Source organism: Molothrus aeneus, chromosome 4 (assembly GCF_037042795.1).
Source record: "Molothrus aeneus isolate 106 chromosome 4, BPBGC_Maene_1.0, whole genome shotgun sequence".
Taxonomy (NCBI): Eukaryota; Metazoa; Chordata; class Aves; order Passeriformes; family Icteridae; genus Molothrus; species Molothrus aeneus.
The window spans coordinates 26,938,763-26,957,390 of record NC_089649.1 but is presented as its reverse complement, the minus strand read 5'-3'; the positions used below and the strand labels follow the sequence as shown (position 1 = coordinate 26,957,390).

General features: G+C 40.3%; 1 protein-coding gene across 2 annotated transcripts in view; it reads right to left on the bottom strand.

The window, feature by feature from the left end:
- Positions 1 to 1,805: 1,805 nt before the first annotated feature.
- The window catches only part of DKK2 (dickkopf WNT signaling pathway inhibitor 2), a 38,934-nt gene continuing 22,111 nt past the window's right edge, over positions 1,806 to 18,628 (bottom strand). The window contains exons 2-5 of one of the 2 annotated variants that reach the window (XM_066549005.1): positions 8,288 to 8,297; positions 4,623 to 4,773; positions 3,832 to 3,981; positions 1,806 to 3,305 (exon numbers count right to left, since the gene is read on the bottom strand). In XM_066549005.1, the coding sequence (XP_066405102.1) occupies positions 3,055 to 3,305; positions 3,832 to 3,981; positions 4,623 to 4,773; positions 8,288 to 8,297 (562 nt within the window). In that variant the 3' untranslated portion in view covers positions 1,806 to 3,054. The remainder of the gene's footprint in view (positions 3,306 to 3,831; positions 3,982 to 4,622; positions 4,774 to 8,287; positions 8,298 to 18,628) is intronic. The other variant, XM_066549004.1, reaches the window with a different exon arrangement.

Here is an 18,628-nt window from a genome sequence, read left to right as displayed (position 1 = left end):
TTGGCAGTCTTTCCTGAAGTCATTGGGCTCTGAAAATGCTCACAATTTCATTATGTTGATGTTAAGTGTTGGAATTTTCAAAGGCCTACCAACCAAATATTGCAAATGACAGTAGCTAAACTTTTTCATTTTATACGGTCACTTGTGTGATTTGGAGACCATTCCATCCCCCAAATGTACATCTGTTGGAGCAAAGGGATACCAGAAACATCTAACAGGGATATCAAGACCATTGCTCAATAACCACAGGCATTATTTTGCAATATTTATTGTGCTCTGCAGGAGTTTTCCTGGGATCAAAACTTGACTGGTTTTATTAACGGTATCCGCAGTTGTGTCACATGGATTGTTTCATGTTATTAGAGCTGAATGCTGTGAGTTGCTATTTCAGAACTGCAAGTTATAGATTTTGCAGGAGCGCATTTGCATGCTGTAGCCTCCAACTATGTAATTTGAATACCACCTTTATCCAGCATGAGTCCCTCTGGTATGTATCCCTATCCAGGAAATGTGTCTGGATACCTTTCCCACTTAACCTGGTTGATTTTACATGACACAACCAGATGCATTATTTTCAAAATGCATTCTTGATTGTTTAGGGTTAAACCAACCCAAGAGAAGGATACAGGTAGCTGTCACTTAAACCAGTTTTGTAGAAAAGATGTATGGGGATTTTAAGATGACCTTCATGTTCTTTACCAGAACTCAGCCTACACACAGACATAAGTACAATCAGATGTTTTTACTCGCATAGCTAAGATACATGATTGGTTTTTTTCAATTGATTTGCATGTCTTTCTGTAAAGAACTACTATTCTTAAGCAGCAGGTAAGGAAAAGAATATGGGTAAGATACTTGGGGAGGAATGTGAAAAGAAATTTAATATATTTAATCTTATTATACATTTTTCTACATTAAATTCAACAGGCTGCAAATATATTTGCTACAAAGCTTTGTGTAAGAAATATCTCTATAAGAAAATACATCTCATTAAACATTTCCTGTAAATAAATTATCCCAAATAACTGTGTTTTGCAAGAGCAAAATGGTGGGTAGGCCAATAAGAAGAGCTAAAAATGCTGGGACCCCATTTCTGCAACTCCCCTGCTAATTTTCTTTTATGGGTAGTGAGCACTTGAAGCAATGAGAGTGCTTGAGTTCCTCTTCTGAGTATGTTCTGTGTCAGTGTAAATAAAACTTGTAAAATTGGTTCCTGGACTTTTTTAGTATTTTGCAATTTCTGAGCCTTATTCCTGTTTCAGTGATGTTGGAAAATGCTGGAGTAAGAGTTGTTTCCAGTAGGGAAGGAGGTGCGTGAAATACTCTTGTGCTTTTGACTCTTATGAAAGATAAGGGCAATGAAGCTGAGGTCTGTGTCCTAATTAGGAAGGCTGAGTCAAGTAGTGTAGCTAAGCTAAAGCTTTAAGGCATCTCACTGGTGGAAAAATGTATCAGATAATGGTAATGTGGTCTTCAAAGTTAAACTACATACTGGCCTACCCATGTTGTGCAGAACTGAATAAACAGAAAAGTATCTTTTTATCTTTGTATCATAGAACATGAAAATGGGTAATTAAAAATGGGTAATTACAACTTAGCAGTAGGTCAATTATAGAATCAGACTTCTTTAAAGTAATATCAGTCTCTTTACCAAAGTTTATACAAAGTAATATTTGAAAATAAGTAAAATTTTAAAAGTTTGAAAATAAGTAAAATTTTAAAAGTTTGAAAAGACCTGGGAGACAAGTCACAGGAGACAGGCTGTCCTTTTTTAACCAGTACACAAATAACGTAGGGTTGGCAGCTGTTTCCACAGTCTACATACTTCTGTCATTCCTGGCAGAACACTCCGGAGTGAGAGGACATCATTTTCAGGCTGAATACATGCTGGAGGCTGGTATGCTGTGACATCACATGATGTCTAACAAGTCATTTGTGGTCATGCCATCTTCTTACATCCTCTTCTGGAGGAGAGGAGATGCTCACAAGATCCAACTCCTTTTTCTCTGCTGTCTCGAGAACAAATCCATTATACTGCTGCAGAGTGCCATAAGATGTAAAAATCTGAGTTTGTAGCACTATGCTTGAAACACCTCAACAAATGCTGAGGTGTTGAATATATTATATTATAACAGCAACAGAGAAACAACTTCAAAGCTCTTCGTGTTCAGTATTTCAACACTGCTATTTCTTTTGGAATTGTCTATAATGCAAGAATGCTTAGGCAAGGAAAGTATATTTAGGACTAATGAGGAACTGCCTGTATATAATTCTGGATTCAGCATGCACACATATTTGCTTCATCTGTTCAACCCAACGCATATTAGCAGTAAACTGAGAAAAATACAAGCAATTAAGTGCCTTATTATGACATTGAACTACATAAAGCATTTCAATTTACCCATGTATAGGAAGCAAAACCCTGTTTAAATGCCTCCTCTTAGGTAAACTGCTGCTCTCTTGAAATTTTAAGATGGCCAGTTTTCACCTTCTTCATAAGGGCCTGGAAAACATAGCACTCTTGTCCTGCAGGAGTGCTTCCTTGCTGAATGTCAGCCCTGAATAACAAGGGCATGTGGACATTCACAGTAACTTTATTTCCATTCCTCACACCTGCAATGTGGCCAATAATGTGTTGACAGATGAGTCTCCCTGGCATGCACTGCTTCCTATAGGAGTACAATGTATACAATTTCTGTAGAAAATCCTTACCACGCTGTAGACCCACTGTAGCCCTAACACTGAACCCCTGAAACATCGTGGGACAACACAGAGAGGTAAGTGACATTCATTTTCCACTCTACTTGTTTGCATACTAGCATTTCCCACAAACTGGAGAATTATTTACAGGAGAACCGCGCGGTAGGTGAACTCCAGCTACACTTGTGTTTGCCACCAGCTCAAAAAGAAATGCATTTGGTGGGACTTCTACTCATACTCTAACTGTTACTTTAGCCACTCCAGTTTCATTTGCAGTCCCCCTTTTCCACCATGCCATAATGCATTAAACACATAAAGCCACAGTCACTCAATACTATCCTTCCCAATCCTCATTCAGATCTTCTGGCACACATGAAGTCTTGATTTAGAAGAGGAGGTCGCATCTTTCCATACTTTACAAGACAAACCCTTGGCACAGTCACATCGTTGGAAAATCTCCAGTCCATGGGAGCCTTTCTTGCGCTGTTTGGTGCACACCTCCCCCTGATGCAACACAGGCTTGCAAATTTTGGTCCAGAAGTGGCGAGCACAGCAGTGTCCCTCAATGCAGTCTGATGACCGTAGGCAGGGATCGCCTTCATGTCCTAAAAAGAGCAACCAAATTACTTTATCTCATGGAAAAATGTGAAACTACAGATTCCGTGCAGACTTATGCAAATGAAACTGAGCAAAAGGAGAGGTGATATTTCCACCTGTGGCTATTTGAAGGATGAAAACACATGAGAAAATACTAATTAGGAAGGTTCAAGGGTGTAATTCATAAGACCTGCCATATGACTTAGTAAGGAGAAATTCAGCTGCAGGATTGTAAGCAGAATTACAAGTGTTCAATTACATGGCTGCTACAAGAGGAGGATGTCTGCAGTCTTGCACAACTGATAACATGATTGTCAGTCCACATCTGATACAGAGAAGAAAGCAGATGCTGTTTCAATCACAGAAACTGTCGGTTGACATTACATCACTTTCTGAGTCATGCTGTGATCTCTCACAATAGACATTCACTCCCTGTGAAATTACTGCCTATTTCTGGTTTCTACTGCTGTATCTTAACAGCAGTAGATTCATGACATGAAGGAACAGAGCAGTCCAGTCCAAATGTGATCCTACCCTTTATGTGTGACAGCTTGGATCGGGGCCTCCCCAGGTTGTGCCATCCCAAGTCCTTGCTCGCATAGTGACCATTCTTCTTGTTGCGTGGCCCTTCTAGAGCAGGGATGTGAGGAGTAAGGATGCTTTCAGTCACTGGTATGCAAATACCTGCAAGGAAAAGACAGCCACTCAAAGATTTGAATAAGAGGAAAAGCAGCTGAGAGACATGTACTGACCAGGTCAGGATAATGAAAGCACCGGGGTTTGGCCTCAGTGAAGCTCAGCCCTAATCACACGTTCACCTCTGGTTGCTGGCACTTAGCCTTACCACAGCTCTGCTTCACTCACTGTCAGACAGTCTCTCTGTCCCGCTGCCTTTATGGCCTGAGCCCCTGGAGAGCTCCTTACAGACGTCTCCATGGAAATGCAAACAGTATGGTTATAACCCTCCCCAGGGAGAGTAGATTCAGGATTCATTAAGTCTCCTTTGCTTTCTTACAATATGACTTCTGTGCAGTCTTCCAGTGAATCAAAGCACACTGAATTTAGAGCTGTGATTTTAGGCAGCATTTTTGTGTTCCTCTACCACAAAATATAAGAAAAGACTGGTAATACCTGAGCCCTAAACATAGAAATACTATTAAAGAAAATTAGGCAGAGTGGATCAAAGTAGACTATTAAGTTTTCTTGGCTTAGAAAAAGAAGAGCTACTGCCCAGGAAAAAATACTGTTGCTGGGAGCACTCATAGCAACAGACGATGTCAAGAAGGTTGATTTTCTGCAGGAAAGGCCAGGGCTGGCAGCCGTACCGTTGTTGCAGCGGTTCCCGGGGCAGCACATCCCGTCCCGGTGGCAGCGCTTCTTCTTCCTGCGGCACACCATGCATGCGGACGTGGCTTGGTGAGGGCTGTGGCAGTACCGCCCCACCTCGCACTCCTTGTCGTTACTGCAGGGATAGGCCTGGAGGGGAACAGAAAGGTCTACAGTGAGGCACGCCTTTGCACAAGGAATGGATGCAGCCTGTTAGAAAAACAAAAAGCAAAACAAGCAAACAAACAAAAAACAAGAAAACAAACTGCCACTGAAACCTCCAAAATAAAACAGTAGCTGAGGTAACAATTCACGGGGCTAGGAGATGCAACTAGGGGTGCTCCACTGCAGCAACAAAGCAATCTTTAAGCTCACACAATTGCTGGTCATTCCATAAAGAATAAGAGATGCTTGCTCATGGTTTCATCTTTCCTTACTTCAAACGTATATGGGCACAAGAGAATTCATATTTTTGTGGATTCAGGGATCTGATTCATAGGCAAGAGCTTAAAACTCCACAATGAACAATCAATACAGCCATGAAAGCCAGTTACAATACTGAAACACACCCTCAAAAAGGTAACATTTAATTTTAAACTCTGAGGAGGCATTCTTCCTTTGGCAGTTGTCAAACACACTGGTTTATTACCAATAAGCTCAGTGTTGTCACCATGAGTATCTGCATCACACTCATTGAAATGTCTGTAACTGCACCACTCATCTCTGGCCCACACCAGTGGGACTCCTTGGAAGTGACCAAACATCACTGGTCAGCATTTCACTTTGATAACCTTTCATTCCCTTCTGGTCTCAGTATACTCCTTATACTTGCCACCTGCTAAACCACACCCTGTGGCATGCAGTATGGAATGTATTACAGAGCACAAAATATCTTGCACATATAATTCCCTACAAGCAGATACATGGGTATACAATTCTTCTCTATTCATCAAAACCAGCATTACCTCACAGGAAAACAGACTTTAAAAAGGAAAAAGCAAAAGCAAAAGCACTGCATTCTCCCATAAAAATAAAGAAAACTTTGTTCCTACAAAAGGAAAAGAGAAGATTCTTGAAAGAGACACAATAATACACACTGCCATATTCCAGGATGCTTTCTGCTGACTCCCACACAGCTACAACTATGCTATCTGTTTCAATCTAATTTTACTGCCTGTAAAATTAATTATAGATTTTTTTTTTCCCATTCCTCAAAATTATTCTTGAAGAATTTGTTTAAATAAAAAAAAGATGACAATAAATTTTGTGCACTTCCTGGAAAATTATGTTTACATTTCCTCAACTTATTTTCTCCAGTATTTCAAATAAATAAAACTATTGTTTTTCAAAATGATTTTGCAATTAATTGCGCATCCTCCCACAAAAAAGCTCAACTGACTAATTTCCAGTGTAGAATGATTACTTAACTGTAATCATTTTTGAAAACAAGACATATATTTCTCTCAGAAAAGAAAAACTTCAAGGTCTTTAGGAATCCACTTTGAAAGTTGCTTCTTTAGGTGGAGAAACTCTTGTTTATCTATCTTCATGCAATTCTGTTGAGAATCACATAAGAAACAAGAGGTCTTCAAAGAAAACCTAATTTCTCTCATGTCAGTAGTGGGAGGGGAAACTATGCCATTTCTCATGTGACTTCATGAGTTGTTTGTCAAAATTTACTTTACAGTACCAAAAGTGCTGGCTGGGTATTTCCCAAGTGCTGTTGCCTCATTACTTCTGCCCTCTGAATATGTGCCTTTGAGAATTTTTCCAGGGTGCAGCTGTTCAGAGTAATCTGAACTATGTGGAAGTCTTTTAGCCTTAAAAATGGACATTTCCTCAAGAGGATGAAATCAAAGGCCAGATCTTTTACGCTAGAAGTACCAATAAGAGACAAATAGAAATACCTTTTTGGTACTCTTAAGGCATAAGCAGATTCTACTTATTCTAGCAAAGTGGAGCTAAAGTGCTCTTTCCTCAATCTCATCACTCCTGTCCCTCATTTTTCCAAAACAAATAAAGAAAACTGACTTAAAATTTATTATATAGTTACCATAAAAGGAAGACTTTCCTTATTTAAATTGTACCTTACTAACCTATGGATCTTACAATGCAAAAATAGAGCGATTTTATATAGATTTGTGCATGGTTATACTGAGTTTGGAAAATACTAACTCTGCTAGCTGGAGGAAATGCAAATAAGAAACAGATGGACTGGTTAAAACCTGGAGATGAAGGCATTTTAGACCCCTGTCTGTCATCAAGACCTTCATAACCGCATCTTTTTTCCAATATGGGCATGTGGCATACACCTGCAACTTGTCAGCAAGAAGCCTACTTGCAGTTTTATTTTGGTTCCTCAAATAGCTTCCTAAAAAAAAAGAGTTCCCTGATCCTGAATGGTGCTAATGAATGCTCTCACATACCATATCTAGTGATTGTTTTACTTTTAGCTTTTAAGCTGAGTGACATGAAAAAGACATTTTAAGATATGCATCTAATTGTCAGCTCTACGCTCTGTCCTTGAGAATGGTGAAAGTAACAAAAGACAACTTCAAAAATTGCTAGGAAAATCAACAGAACCCAGCCTTTCTTCCCAATCTAGAGGCCGTTCCTAAATAAAAATGATACTTCTGAATTACGATAATCCAAAACTGACCTACCTAAGGCAAATGACTGCAGCACATCAAAAAATAAGTCTGTTACATGTAGCTTAGATAATAACTAAAAGATCCACTCAAACGACCAGCTACCAGCCAGCCATACAAGAAACCCTCTTGCAAATGCCTGCTGCCACCAACTATTTTGATCTGCCAAAGTCACAATCCCTTTATAGCCTGGCTATCAATCACAGGACCTTGAAACAAAAATGCCTATATAGCCTCGGGTCTATTTCCTAGTCACTAGACATTCATTAGAATAGACATAATTCCTGCTCTCAGCAGAGTAATTCCTATTGCTGTGTAGCATTCATTATAGAAACAGAAAAATAAAATAACATATTGTGTACTTAGCCTTGGCTAGCAGGAGGGAAATGCATCCATAATTATTCCTTTATTGTCAGTTGAGTCAATCTAGGTACACTTCTTTAAAATACAGGGTAGATAAAACATACTTGTAAAAACGTGCATGTTAACTATTATCTATGTATAAGTCAAGGTTTCCAAAATCTCCTGCACCACAGTGCCTGGAACAGAGTCTTTACGTTCAGAGAATTGTAGAGAACATTTCCTATATACAACACAAAGACACAGATCAGTCCCATATGGAGAGGGAAGAAGCAAGCTGTAAACCAGCTCTACTTCCCCAGCAATGATAACTAATTCTATAAGGCACATCATCCCTTCACATTCTTCAGCTACACGTATCATTTTCTGGTTGTAATCTCCATCCACTAAACACAGCTTTGATAGCATGGGAAACCAGATGAAACTGAGATAAAATACATAGCCCTCTCTGAAGCTGCATTTAAACAATCTTATTTTTTTATCCCGCTTGCAGGCAATCAAGTCACCCGTAGCATGACATGAACTAGATGTGCCTGTGATAATGAGTCACGTTTTCAGAATGTGTTTTCTGATTAAGAGCATTGTTTACTGACATGGTTTTTCCTAAGCCATTCCAATTAGTTTTGTATCCTTGTATAAAAGATACTGTTGATTACTTGTCCAAAACTGTACAGCAAAGGCATTTTTGCAATGTTGGAGGATTCAGACTAGATGTTGAAATGGGTGTTGCTTGTGCTGTGCCAAAGTGTCACCTGCATCAGTCCACCAAGACTAACCCTCACCTGCCAGGTCACAACAATACTGAGATTTTAAATTTTTCTCTTGGGGAGAGAGAATATTCCTTCCCTTCTGAATTTATATTCAAAATTTCATGAATGCACAATAGAAATACTCAAGGAAAATTATGCAGAGGATAGAAGACAAAAGTTGGGGATTTTTATAGTTGAACAAGTCATTCCAAGCGCTAAAATCTTCCTTTTTATATTAACTTCCCAGGAAGGCTGGGTAAGGAACTGATTGTCTACCTTCTGTGGCTAAGTGGGTAATGTCATTCCTATGATTTGAGAATCATGCAGCAGTGAGGTTTATGCTTACCTTTGTCTTTCTCCTTCTGACAGAGGAGCTCTTAGCCCCTTTTCTCAGTGCAATGACACTTTGTTGATATTTTTGCTGGAGTCATTTGCTATCACACATATTTTATAGGTACCACAGAGTTTCACTGCAAGCTGTAGCAATATTAAGTGGTGAGATTGTTGTGCTAAGTCAAAGAGTTTGAGTCTCTCTGTCTGGCACTATAAAACGTAATGGAGAAGTACTCCAGGGGGAAGAGTAAGACAGATGCTGTAATGTGCTGAAGGGTGAGAAGACTGATGGCAAAAATACTTTATTGAGCTTTGGGAGATAAGGTCTTGAATTTCAACATGGCCTCCAGCAAATATTTGAAGACCATATTCCCAGCCAGTGTCTTAATCACCAGGCTCTCATCTGCTCGTATTAGGATGTTTCATTTGTTTTTATGCTGAAGTACTCCACACCGTATTAGATAATCACGAGTCAGTGAAACGCAGAAGAGCCACTGGCATTTTCACCTGGACTGTGTCATCACTTATCCAGCACAAGCAGTTGAGACACTGCTGGCTTCAGACCCACCTTCAACGCTGACAGGAGCCGTGCCCAAATAGGTGTTTTGATGGAAAAGATATCAGTAGTGATTCCCCCAGAAGCAATTAACTTTTCTTAAAAAACACATCATAAAATCCAAGTGTAGAGTCAGTCCTGGCAGAAAATCATGGCTACTACCCCTCCCAGCAGAAGAAACAGCATGGAGGTTGTCCATTAGCCTTTCACTGTGGATGCCAAGCAGCACTCAGTGAGACAGATGAATCTCACGTACCACTGAAATGACAGTACCACTGCATGTATTGTTCTGCATACTCTGCCAGATTTGGTCCATACTATCATTCCCTGATTATAGTGGGGACTGAGTGGAAGAAGAGGAGAAAAGCTACAACCAGTTGTACAGCCAGGAAGTGAGAGCTCTCCAGAGCTCCCAGGTCAGTCCTTCATCATCCTCTCTCACTTGGCAATGAGGCAGTAGCTATATTGCAAAGGTGAGACAAGGGACTCAAGGAAATGGACACATATATTAACCCAGGAATTGCTGGTACCCATATGTCAGAAAACTAATTTAGGTGTTCACTCAGTTTTGTACATATTATCCCTATTTATTAATATCCTGTGCAAATGCCTGTGCCACTAGGCTGTGCTACCACATACTACAGACATCTTCTGCTGTCAAAATCTCTTCTATATCACATCTACACAATCTTTTATATTTATACAATGTCTGTGAGACTGGTTGCCACAAATGAATTGGTACTGCAACTCAGTTTATTACTCACTTGTTACTTAAGGAAAAAAAAGTTATTTTCTCCATTTCAATTAATCATGCTTCCGTACATTTTAAAATAATGACTGAAGGAGATGGAAGCTGAACTCTCTGTAGCCAATATGCTGGCTAGATGATCAAAACTGTCTTGAACTATAGGCAAGAGGACAGAGTTTCCAACCTCCACTTGAGAGATGAACAAAAGAGCTTGTTTGCCTTTAGTCTTGGGCATATTGCTTAATATTCCAAAGCCATCAGGCACAATGAAGCAACCAACTGGCTCAATCATGGTGAGAATCTCTCCTTACCATCCTGCTTTGGACAGGACAGAACTATCTTTCAGAGAAAGGACTTGATCCCCATGGAGCAAACATATGAAATAGCCACAGGGGTGCCATGTTTTCCTTTTCTTTTCTCTTTCTCTGAAGAATTAGTAATCCAAATTAAAAGCATGCCAATAAATTAGGAAATGCAAACATATGCTTTAACCAAGTAGCCTGCTGTCAAGACTAACTACAAAGAATGCAAGTCATTGTTTGGCTCCCCAGTTGGGCCTGATTCTGAGTTGGGTCTCAAATTTGTTTTGGCTTTTAACAGATCAACATTGGTGGGACAGTTGTATGCAACATGTGGCCTGTAGAGCTAAATGAATACATCACATGTGGGATTCGTCCTACTCGCCTCTTTGGAGACAGTGTGAAGATTCTCTCAGAAGTCTGAGAGAAATCCTAACATGATCTCACAGGATACAATGTGATAAAGCAGAATGGAGGGGCTAAGAGGGGAATTCAAAGCCTTTTAATAACCAACAAACAAAGCAAACTCCCAGCTCTTTGTGGGTTGTCTTTTTTCCTGCAAGGCAACTAAACTACTTACTGAGAGCTTCTCAGGTGTATCCAGAAAAATCCACCTTTGACAGACTCCAGCCTAACTTTCTCCTAGCTGCTAAGCAGACATGTAGGTTAAGATGTGGATGAGAAATTACCATTATTTACTATTTTATTATTAATCCCAAACAAGAAAAGCCTTTATCAGCAGCCATCTGGAGTGATGTATTTTTCCCACCGCACTGCTGATGTTGCTTTTTTCTATTCTTAGCTCAGCAGAGGCATAGATGATAGGGAGGGATCTCACTGTGTGCAAGCACAAAGCCATGGTTAATTTATCCCACAGAGGAAATCATGCTGTGCTCTCAGACAGCTCCAGACATGGATCCTGTCTCAGACTGAGAAACCAGAAACTCTCAACTCTCAGTGACTGCTGTGGCACAGATCCTTCCTAAAAGAAAAACTTAACAGTAGTTGCAATGAAACAGTTTTACTTCTTTCAGTTGCCATAGCAAGTTTAATGATTCCATTTTTCTCACCAAACCTTGTTTTTGTTAATATAACTCTGACCCATTTCTCTCTCAGACCTAAAGAGAAAAGTGCCATATTCAGCCTCTAGATTCAGTACAAGCACTTTCTTCTAGAGATAATTTATTTTTAACTCTTCAATTTAACACAACACTGCTGTTACATGAGGTCTGATTCACAGAGTGCTACATCATGGATACATATATTGCAGCTTCCAAAGATCATTCCTTCAAACTGTGTGGATAATGGTCCCAAAAGCCTACATTATTAAACAATAAATATTCATTTTTCAAAGGAATTCTCAATCCACTGCTAGACCACCAGGGAAAGAACATTTCTATGACCTGCAGTAGTCCAGCTCTCATGATTTGCTAGAGCCAAAGAAAACTCAGATCTTAACAACCAGAAAACAAACCTCACTGAGGTCCCTCTGAACCAACTGAGGCAAGACTCACAGGGGTCCTCTCATAAGTTTTCCTTGTCCAAACAATAATGCCATGGAAAACAACATCCTGTTCTGCAAGCACTAGGCAGTTGTGAAGGGAGCTGTGCTCAGGGGGAGTGTGTAGCTGCATCTGGTGGAAAGAGAGTTCAGACACCTCCAAATAAACAGGGGAGCTGTGCTGCCCTATTTCACACAGCACTGGTCAGTGTTAGCAGTGACTCTCCCAGTGCAGACAGGAAAAAACCTCCAAAGATTTTCCTGAATGATATCTCACTCAATGTGACTCTCAGCCCACATAATGAATTTCAACAAGCATTTTAGGTCTAGACTATCTAGATCACTCCAACCTATTCTACAGCTTATAAATATACACCTTCTCTTACAGAACTACCTACATTTTGTGTCTGTCATAGTTTGACGCTGGCGCAATGCCAGTGCCTTCATGAAAATACACTCTCTCCGGTTTCTGCTGTGAGATGAGATGTGACCAGGAATAAGCAAAGTAGGCCCCCACTTAGAAATAAAGACTTTATTAACTACACTACAACTATATGTAAAAAGGAACACACAGGAAAAATGAAAACCTTACAAATACATTTCCTCTTGTCCCCACTAAATTTCTAATATGTCTATCTCCCAAATTTCAACTCTTGGTCTAGCACTACTTTTTAGACAATTAATTCTCAGTTCATCAAGAGGAGTCTTTCTTGTGCTATAGGCTTCTCCTGGAAACACTGTTGAAACTTCGTGTGTTTTTATGTTACTTGTGGCACTGCTTGGAGAACATCTGCTATCATGACTTCTTCTTTTCATGTCTAGTGCTCTCACCACTGAACATGGACTAGAGCTGCTTCTAGGGTTGTCTTTTAAGGATGCTTTGTCCGGTTCCAAAAAGAGCACAGTCTCACTTTTGGGACACCTGTCTCCCCCAGATTTCACCCCCTGGGGCCGAGGAGTACCAACACTGAACCCTCTTGGCTCTGAGCCATTGCCTCCCCCCGGATGCAGTCTCTGTGTCACAGGAAACATGGTTCTGTCCATGGCTATAACAAGGAGAGTCCAGCTAAAGCCACTCCATCATCTCTTCTCCCTTAAGATTCTTCTCTCCCAATATCTTTCCCTTGCTCAGACCTTCATCACACTTGCTCATTTCTTTCTTCATCTTCTACTCTCTCTCTCTTCTAGGAAAGGTTAATGTTCTGTAAAGTTTTTATTGTCTAAAAAGGGGTTAAAAACTTGGGCTCTGCCCACCCGGAGACTCCCACAAGCGGCCAGACACCTTCTCACTGCACCCCCCCCTTCTCTGCAAGCTGGGCTGTGCTGCCAGGACATGATACCAAATTTCAAGGTGGCACAGGCTCTCTCTCTCTCTCTCTCTCTCTCTCTCTGTCTCCTGGGGGGGCTACTCAATGCCTCCTGGTGCTTCTCTCTCTTCCACCCTTCCACCCTTGGGGTCAGGCCTACCTCTTCCGGCTGCACGGCTTTTCCCCTCCCCTGCCCAGCCAGCAGCTGGGCCGGGGGAGGTCTGACTTGCTTCCCTCGCGGAAACTCAAGAGGGCTTCCCATGGGAGTGCTCTGTTTTTAACCCCTGTGTTCTCAGAGGCGTATCCAATGTCCTCAGTGGCCACACTAGGTGCTAATATTTAAATCTGAACACCCATTGGTGTGACCACAGCATCTTAGAAAACCTACTTCCTCTCAAATTATGACAGTGTCCTACTGGGAGAAGGTAGTGTCTGTTTAAAGATGGCCTTGGCTTCAGAAAGACATATGGAGGAAGGTAATCTGAAAGAATGCAAGTGGATCAGCAAAATTTCCTGGAGGACACTATCTCAGTTAAACCTGCCTTAATTTAGTGCATTTTACATGTGGCACGAAAGTATAAACACAAATGTTTAACACTTTTAGAATAATCCACCTTAAAATTTTATTGAACTTAATTCACCTTCAATTCCTCACCATACTTCTATAAATTTTAAAATAATGACTGTGAAGGAGGTGGAAGCTGACCTCGGTAAAACCAGGTAAAACCAGAAATGAGTTACATTTCCAAGTAACTTAAAGGGCAGCACAGTATGCCCAAAATATGCACAGATGTACATTGCTTATCACAGAACAGCATCAAACTTGCTCCAGAATACAGCATATACATTGTTGTCCCTGAGGGAGCACAGCTATGAGTTTTCCAATTCTATCCCCTCTTTAAGACAAATTATCACCCTTAGGTCCATATTGGCATCACTCTGCAGAATCCTCTTTTCTCAAAGGAAGCAAACTATGTTTCCTGCCCCATGCACAGTGTACATACAGAGGTGCTCAGCTTTTCCCTGTCTACCTGGTATTGTGACCATGATATTTCATAGCAGTGTTCCCTCCTCAGCATTTGGAGAGATCACGAGACACCTACTCTGCTTGATCTTGAAGGTGGCTTCCTGCTCTGTAGAACTGGGACCTTACAGAAGAGATGATTAAAGAAGGTACAAAAATTTGGGGAACATTCAGTTTGACCTCAAATCTTACAGGGTCTGTCTCAATGTGTCTGATTCATGTTGTTTGGTGAACTACCAGCAGCAGCATCACAACAGAGCATCAAAACAATGTTAGGTAATCTTTAAAGTCAACAGTGTAGCTCTAAATCAATATGACAGGAAGCCTCCAAGTCTTGATTTTATGTCATTTTCGAATGCATCACCAAAGGCTGCTCAAAGAATGAAGGTTTGTTAACACATATTTTGTTCTATGTCCAGTCTTTTCAGCAGACTGTTCTTGCCCTTTTATCTCTGCCTTTTCCCCACTCTTTTTCTGAAGGTTTTTCTTTTTAGTTTTGTCTCTAATTGGCTATTTATCACCTATTTCAGCATGAGAGTCTTCTGGCTTCCTGATCAACATGTTTACTGCAATGGATGAGCAGTTGGAATACTAAGAATCCAGATGAAAACAGCTAGCAGACCCTATGGCTCCTAAAGTACCAGGCATTAAAACAGAGGGAAATACTCAGATGATGTGGTTGGGTGTAGAATAACATTCCTGGAAACTGGCAGCGAATTACTGCTCAACACCTGGGTTTGAACATCTACAAATCATGGCACACTGTCAAGGTGGAGCTTTTATTGGGAGCTATCTCTGCAAGCATGTATACAGAGCAAGAAAAATGAGATGACAGCTTTACCTTCTGTAGTATTCCTACTAAGCAAGTAAACTGCCTTTGCTTTCAAACATTCACAAATTCTAGAAAAATGAGGGGGAAAACCTGTCTTACTGAAGTCAGTGCAAAAACTCTTCTTTGTCTGCTACACCACCTGGAGAGAGAATGCTTTCAGGTTATAAACATTTGTGCAGCATCTGCAATCCTCACCCTGGAAATGACTCTTTGCTATTCCTTACAGAATACACTTTGCATTGCAGAATACAAAGCATTTAAGACACCATTTTTCAAAATGCGCTTTCTCTGCTTCTCATATTTAGAAGGACAGCCCTGAAAACATGAGTTTGTGGCAGATGGAGAGACAGCCAGATGCCTTATGTCTGAGAAGGATGAACTGCAGTCTCCACCTCGGCAGACTGCTGACCACAATCTAACATCAGTACTGAATGTCAGCATTAGTCTCCTTCCCTGATGGTCGTCTGTGTGGGAACACCTGACTCATATGCCTCTTCCAACCCCCAGTTCTTTCTCTATGCGTCAGAAACTACCACTGACATCTGATATTCCAAACACCTTCCTTCTTTTCCTGTTCTACATGAGTCCCTCTGCAACATGATGGCTGTGACTGCTCCATTGCAAGGGGAGCTGAGAATGCCAAAGCACCTACAGAGAATTGAAATCAGACATGAAATTCCATCAGTCCGGCTTTAATGTCAGAACAACCAACCAATTCTGAGGTACCTGCACCAGCTTCCACTTTCCAATCTCTTGTACCACAGGTGATTCAGAGGCATTGCCACAGAAGTCCATGAGTTTTAAGGAAAAAGAAAGAAACAAAAAAAGTTATTATTTCTTCAGTTTTTACAATTGGTCTGCACAAATGAGACTGACAAACAGGACAAGTCAATAATGCAGCTTGGGGCTTTCCTTTTCAAAGCACCAAGAAGAATTACAGTATGAGAGTGTAGCTTCTCATCCTGACTCATTCTAGGAGCAGTTGTGCTTGGATGAGGAGCCAGAAGTAGTTAGGCAGTGGGAGAACCTGCAGAAAACCAGCTGTCCTGGGAAAACACTTGGTTACAGCCCCCTGAGGGCACAGGCAACCTCTGTGAAGTGCTTAGACTCATCCTGCTGCTCAGCTGACTCCTCAGTAAGAGAAAAATGAAAAATTGTAATTCTAGGCTATTAAGGCAAATTATCACAGTTTACTCAAAGAAGGCCAAAGATGACAAGGGGAAAGGATTCCTAAAAGCTCCATTAAAAATGCCATTGTACTCTTATTATATGATTAAGTTGGAACTGCCTACCAAACTTCAGCCTGCGGTAAATAACGTAGCAATCAAGGTTTCAACACTATTCACCCTTTTACCCCCTTTTCTTTTAAAATGCTCCTGGTTAATTTTGCACAAACAAGAAAACAGGAACAGCACAGCAAGGCAAGAATAGCTTGTGAGTAAAACCAGATGAAGACTAACATATTTACATAGTGTAATGACTTCACTATTAATTCAAACAAACCCAGACGCCAATTCTCAGAAGAGAGAGAGAGCACATGCAGTCCAGGAGGCAAGAACAGGGTGGCTTCAGACTACATTTATGTCTGCAGTCCCTGAGTTAGTAGAGACTGCTCTTAGTTTCAGTCTGCAATAGTCACTGGGGGACCATCTTTCATTCCAGACACTGTACTCCGACTACACCCTCTTCTCAATCTTATGGGCCCCTTTCCATTTTCAAGCAAGGCTTCCTTTATGCTAGGGACCATAACACAAAAGAGGCAAAACAGTAGGATTTCAGAAAATATCTGATTTGTAGGGAAAAAAACTCCACCTAATCCAAGGAAATGAAAGAAAAAAGAGAGGGAGGGGAAAGAAAGAAAGAAATATAATCCTATACAATTTCTGAATCCAGCCAAAATGGACACTGTCCTATTCTAGTCATCGTTAGCAAGAAATTACCTTGAATTCTGGCATTTAACATGGAATTAGCTCTAAATCTGTTCTCCACCCTCAAAATAAACTGTTCTGCTGCTGAGACATTCATTTATCCTCTTCCCTGCTACCTTTTATCCTATCTTCTGAACTTATGTTTTCAAGCACTCTCTTCTTGTCTGAAAATAATATTCTTTATGTGGAGTTACAGAATTTCTTTTGTTCCTCGATGTCTTGGATGTTGGTCAACAAAAGGCATTAAAAAGTTTAATCCCCTGTGTTTGGCACTACATCAGACTGAGAGCAATTTCTTTGTAACAGCCTTTGGAATAAATAAGCATTAAAGCAGGGGTGCTTTTTCCTTATACTGGTCACCCACACTTTATAGTGGGTGGCCCTTTCATTTATCCCATTACTATATTTCCACTTCTAAAGCTAAGCCAGATGCAGCAACCTGATACTACTTTTTAGTTCTCGCAACTTTATTGTAGTGAAAACTTCCATGTATATCTGATTCTTGTTAGGAAAGGCAAAGAAGCAGGAACCATGGTAATATTGCACCACCTTCTTGACAACTTCTATTCTGCATGGGCTGCATTCCCCAGGGTACTGCACGCTTTGTTAGCAGGCATTTTTCACATTTATATGCCCTGGATTGCAAACACAGAGTCATCCTGTATCTGGCCTCCTCTTGCTGGCATTGTAACCTCACTCAGAGGCAGCCTCTAGGTGCTGTGCTGTCTAGGTAGTGTGCTTTCTTAAAATTGTACATGATCAGTTCTTTACCTGCTAGATAGCCTACACAGCAAAACCAACAAGGGCAGAAAAGATTTCAAGTGTTTTACTTCATTGGTTTTGTCTACCTTTATTTTTTTCTTTCTTATTTCCTTTTTACTCCCCAAGGTAGTGGGGTATAAATGGCTTGCTGTGCCAAGGCCACATAAGAAGTACACAGAACAGAAATAATTCATTTAACTGTATAATTATTTCTCTTTTTTTCTGAATTTGTACCCTTCTTTTCAGATGTGCTAAATATAAGTGATAATAACTGCAATAATTATCTCCTTTACAGAGAGACAGAAACACAAATTAAGATGACCATATTTACCAGCCAAGTGGGAAAAAAATGTATCGTACTTTTGAGTGATACCCATGGAAGCATATTTTAGAGAAACACCTTGATTTTTAAAAGCATATTTTACAGACAAACTCAGAACTGGAAAAATCTTTCAGAACATGACTATGCGCAGAGTTCTCCTTAAATTTCATGTTTAAATCAAACACTGACCATGGCTATGTAATCATGACAAGAGAAGATTTCCTTCCTTACTTTTTGCTACATTGTTTGCTGGAAAATATGGAGATATGACTTACTGTTTCCCTATACTTCATATGACACTCCAGGGAAAAAAAATAATTTCAGTTAGACAGATAAAACTATTTATAACTAAGTCTTGGGTAGTTCAACTAGCAGTAGTGATGTTATTCAGATCCTTGATGTTATTTGCATATTTATATTTCTGAAAATATACGTACATTTGTAATAGTTTACTGTACACAAAGTGTGATTCACCTATTGGGCAAGAGATTCTTTTCCTACATGACAAGGAGGCAGAAAAACAGACCAGGCTGACATGAATTAAAAGTACTTCATCACAGAAAAGTAATGAACACTAGGTGGTTTTCCTTAGTCATGAGAAGGGTATTTCCCAAGTCAAGCAATTCCCTTTCAGTT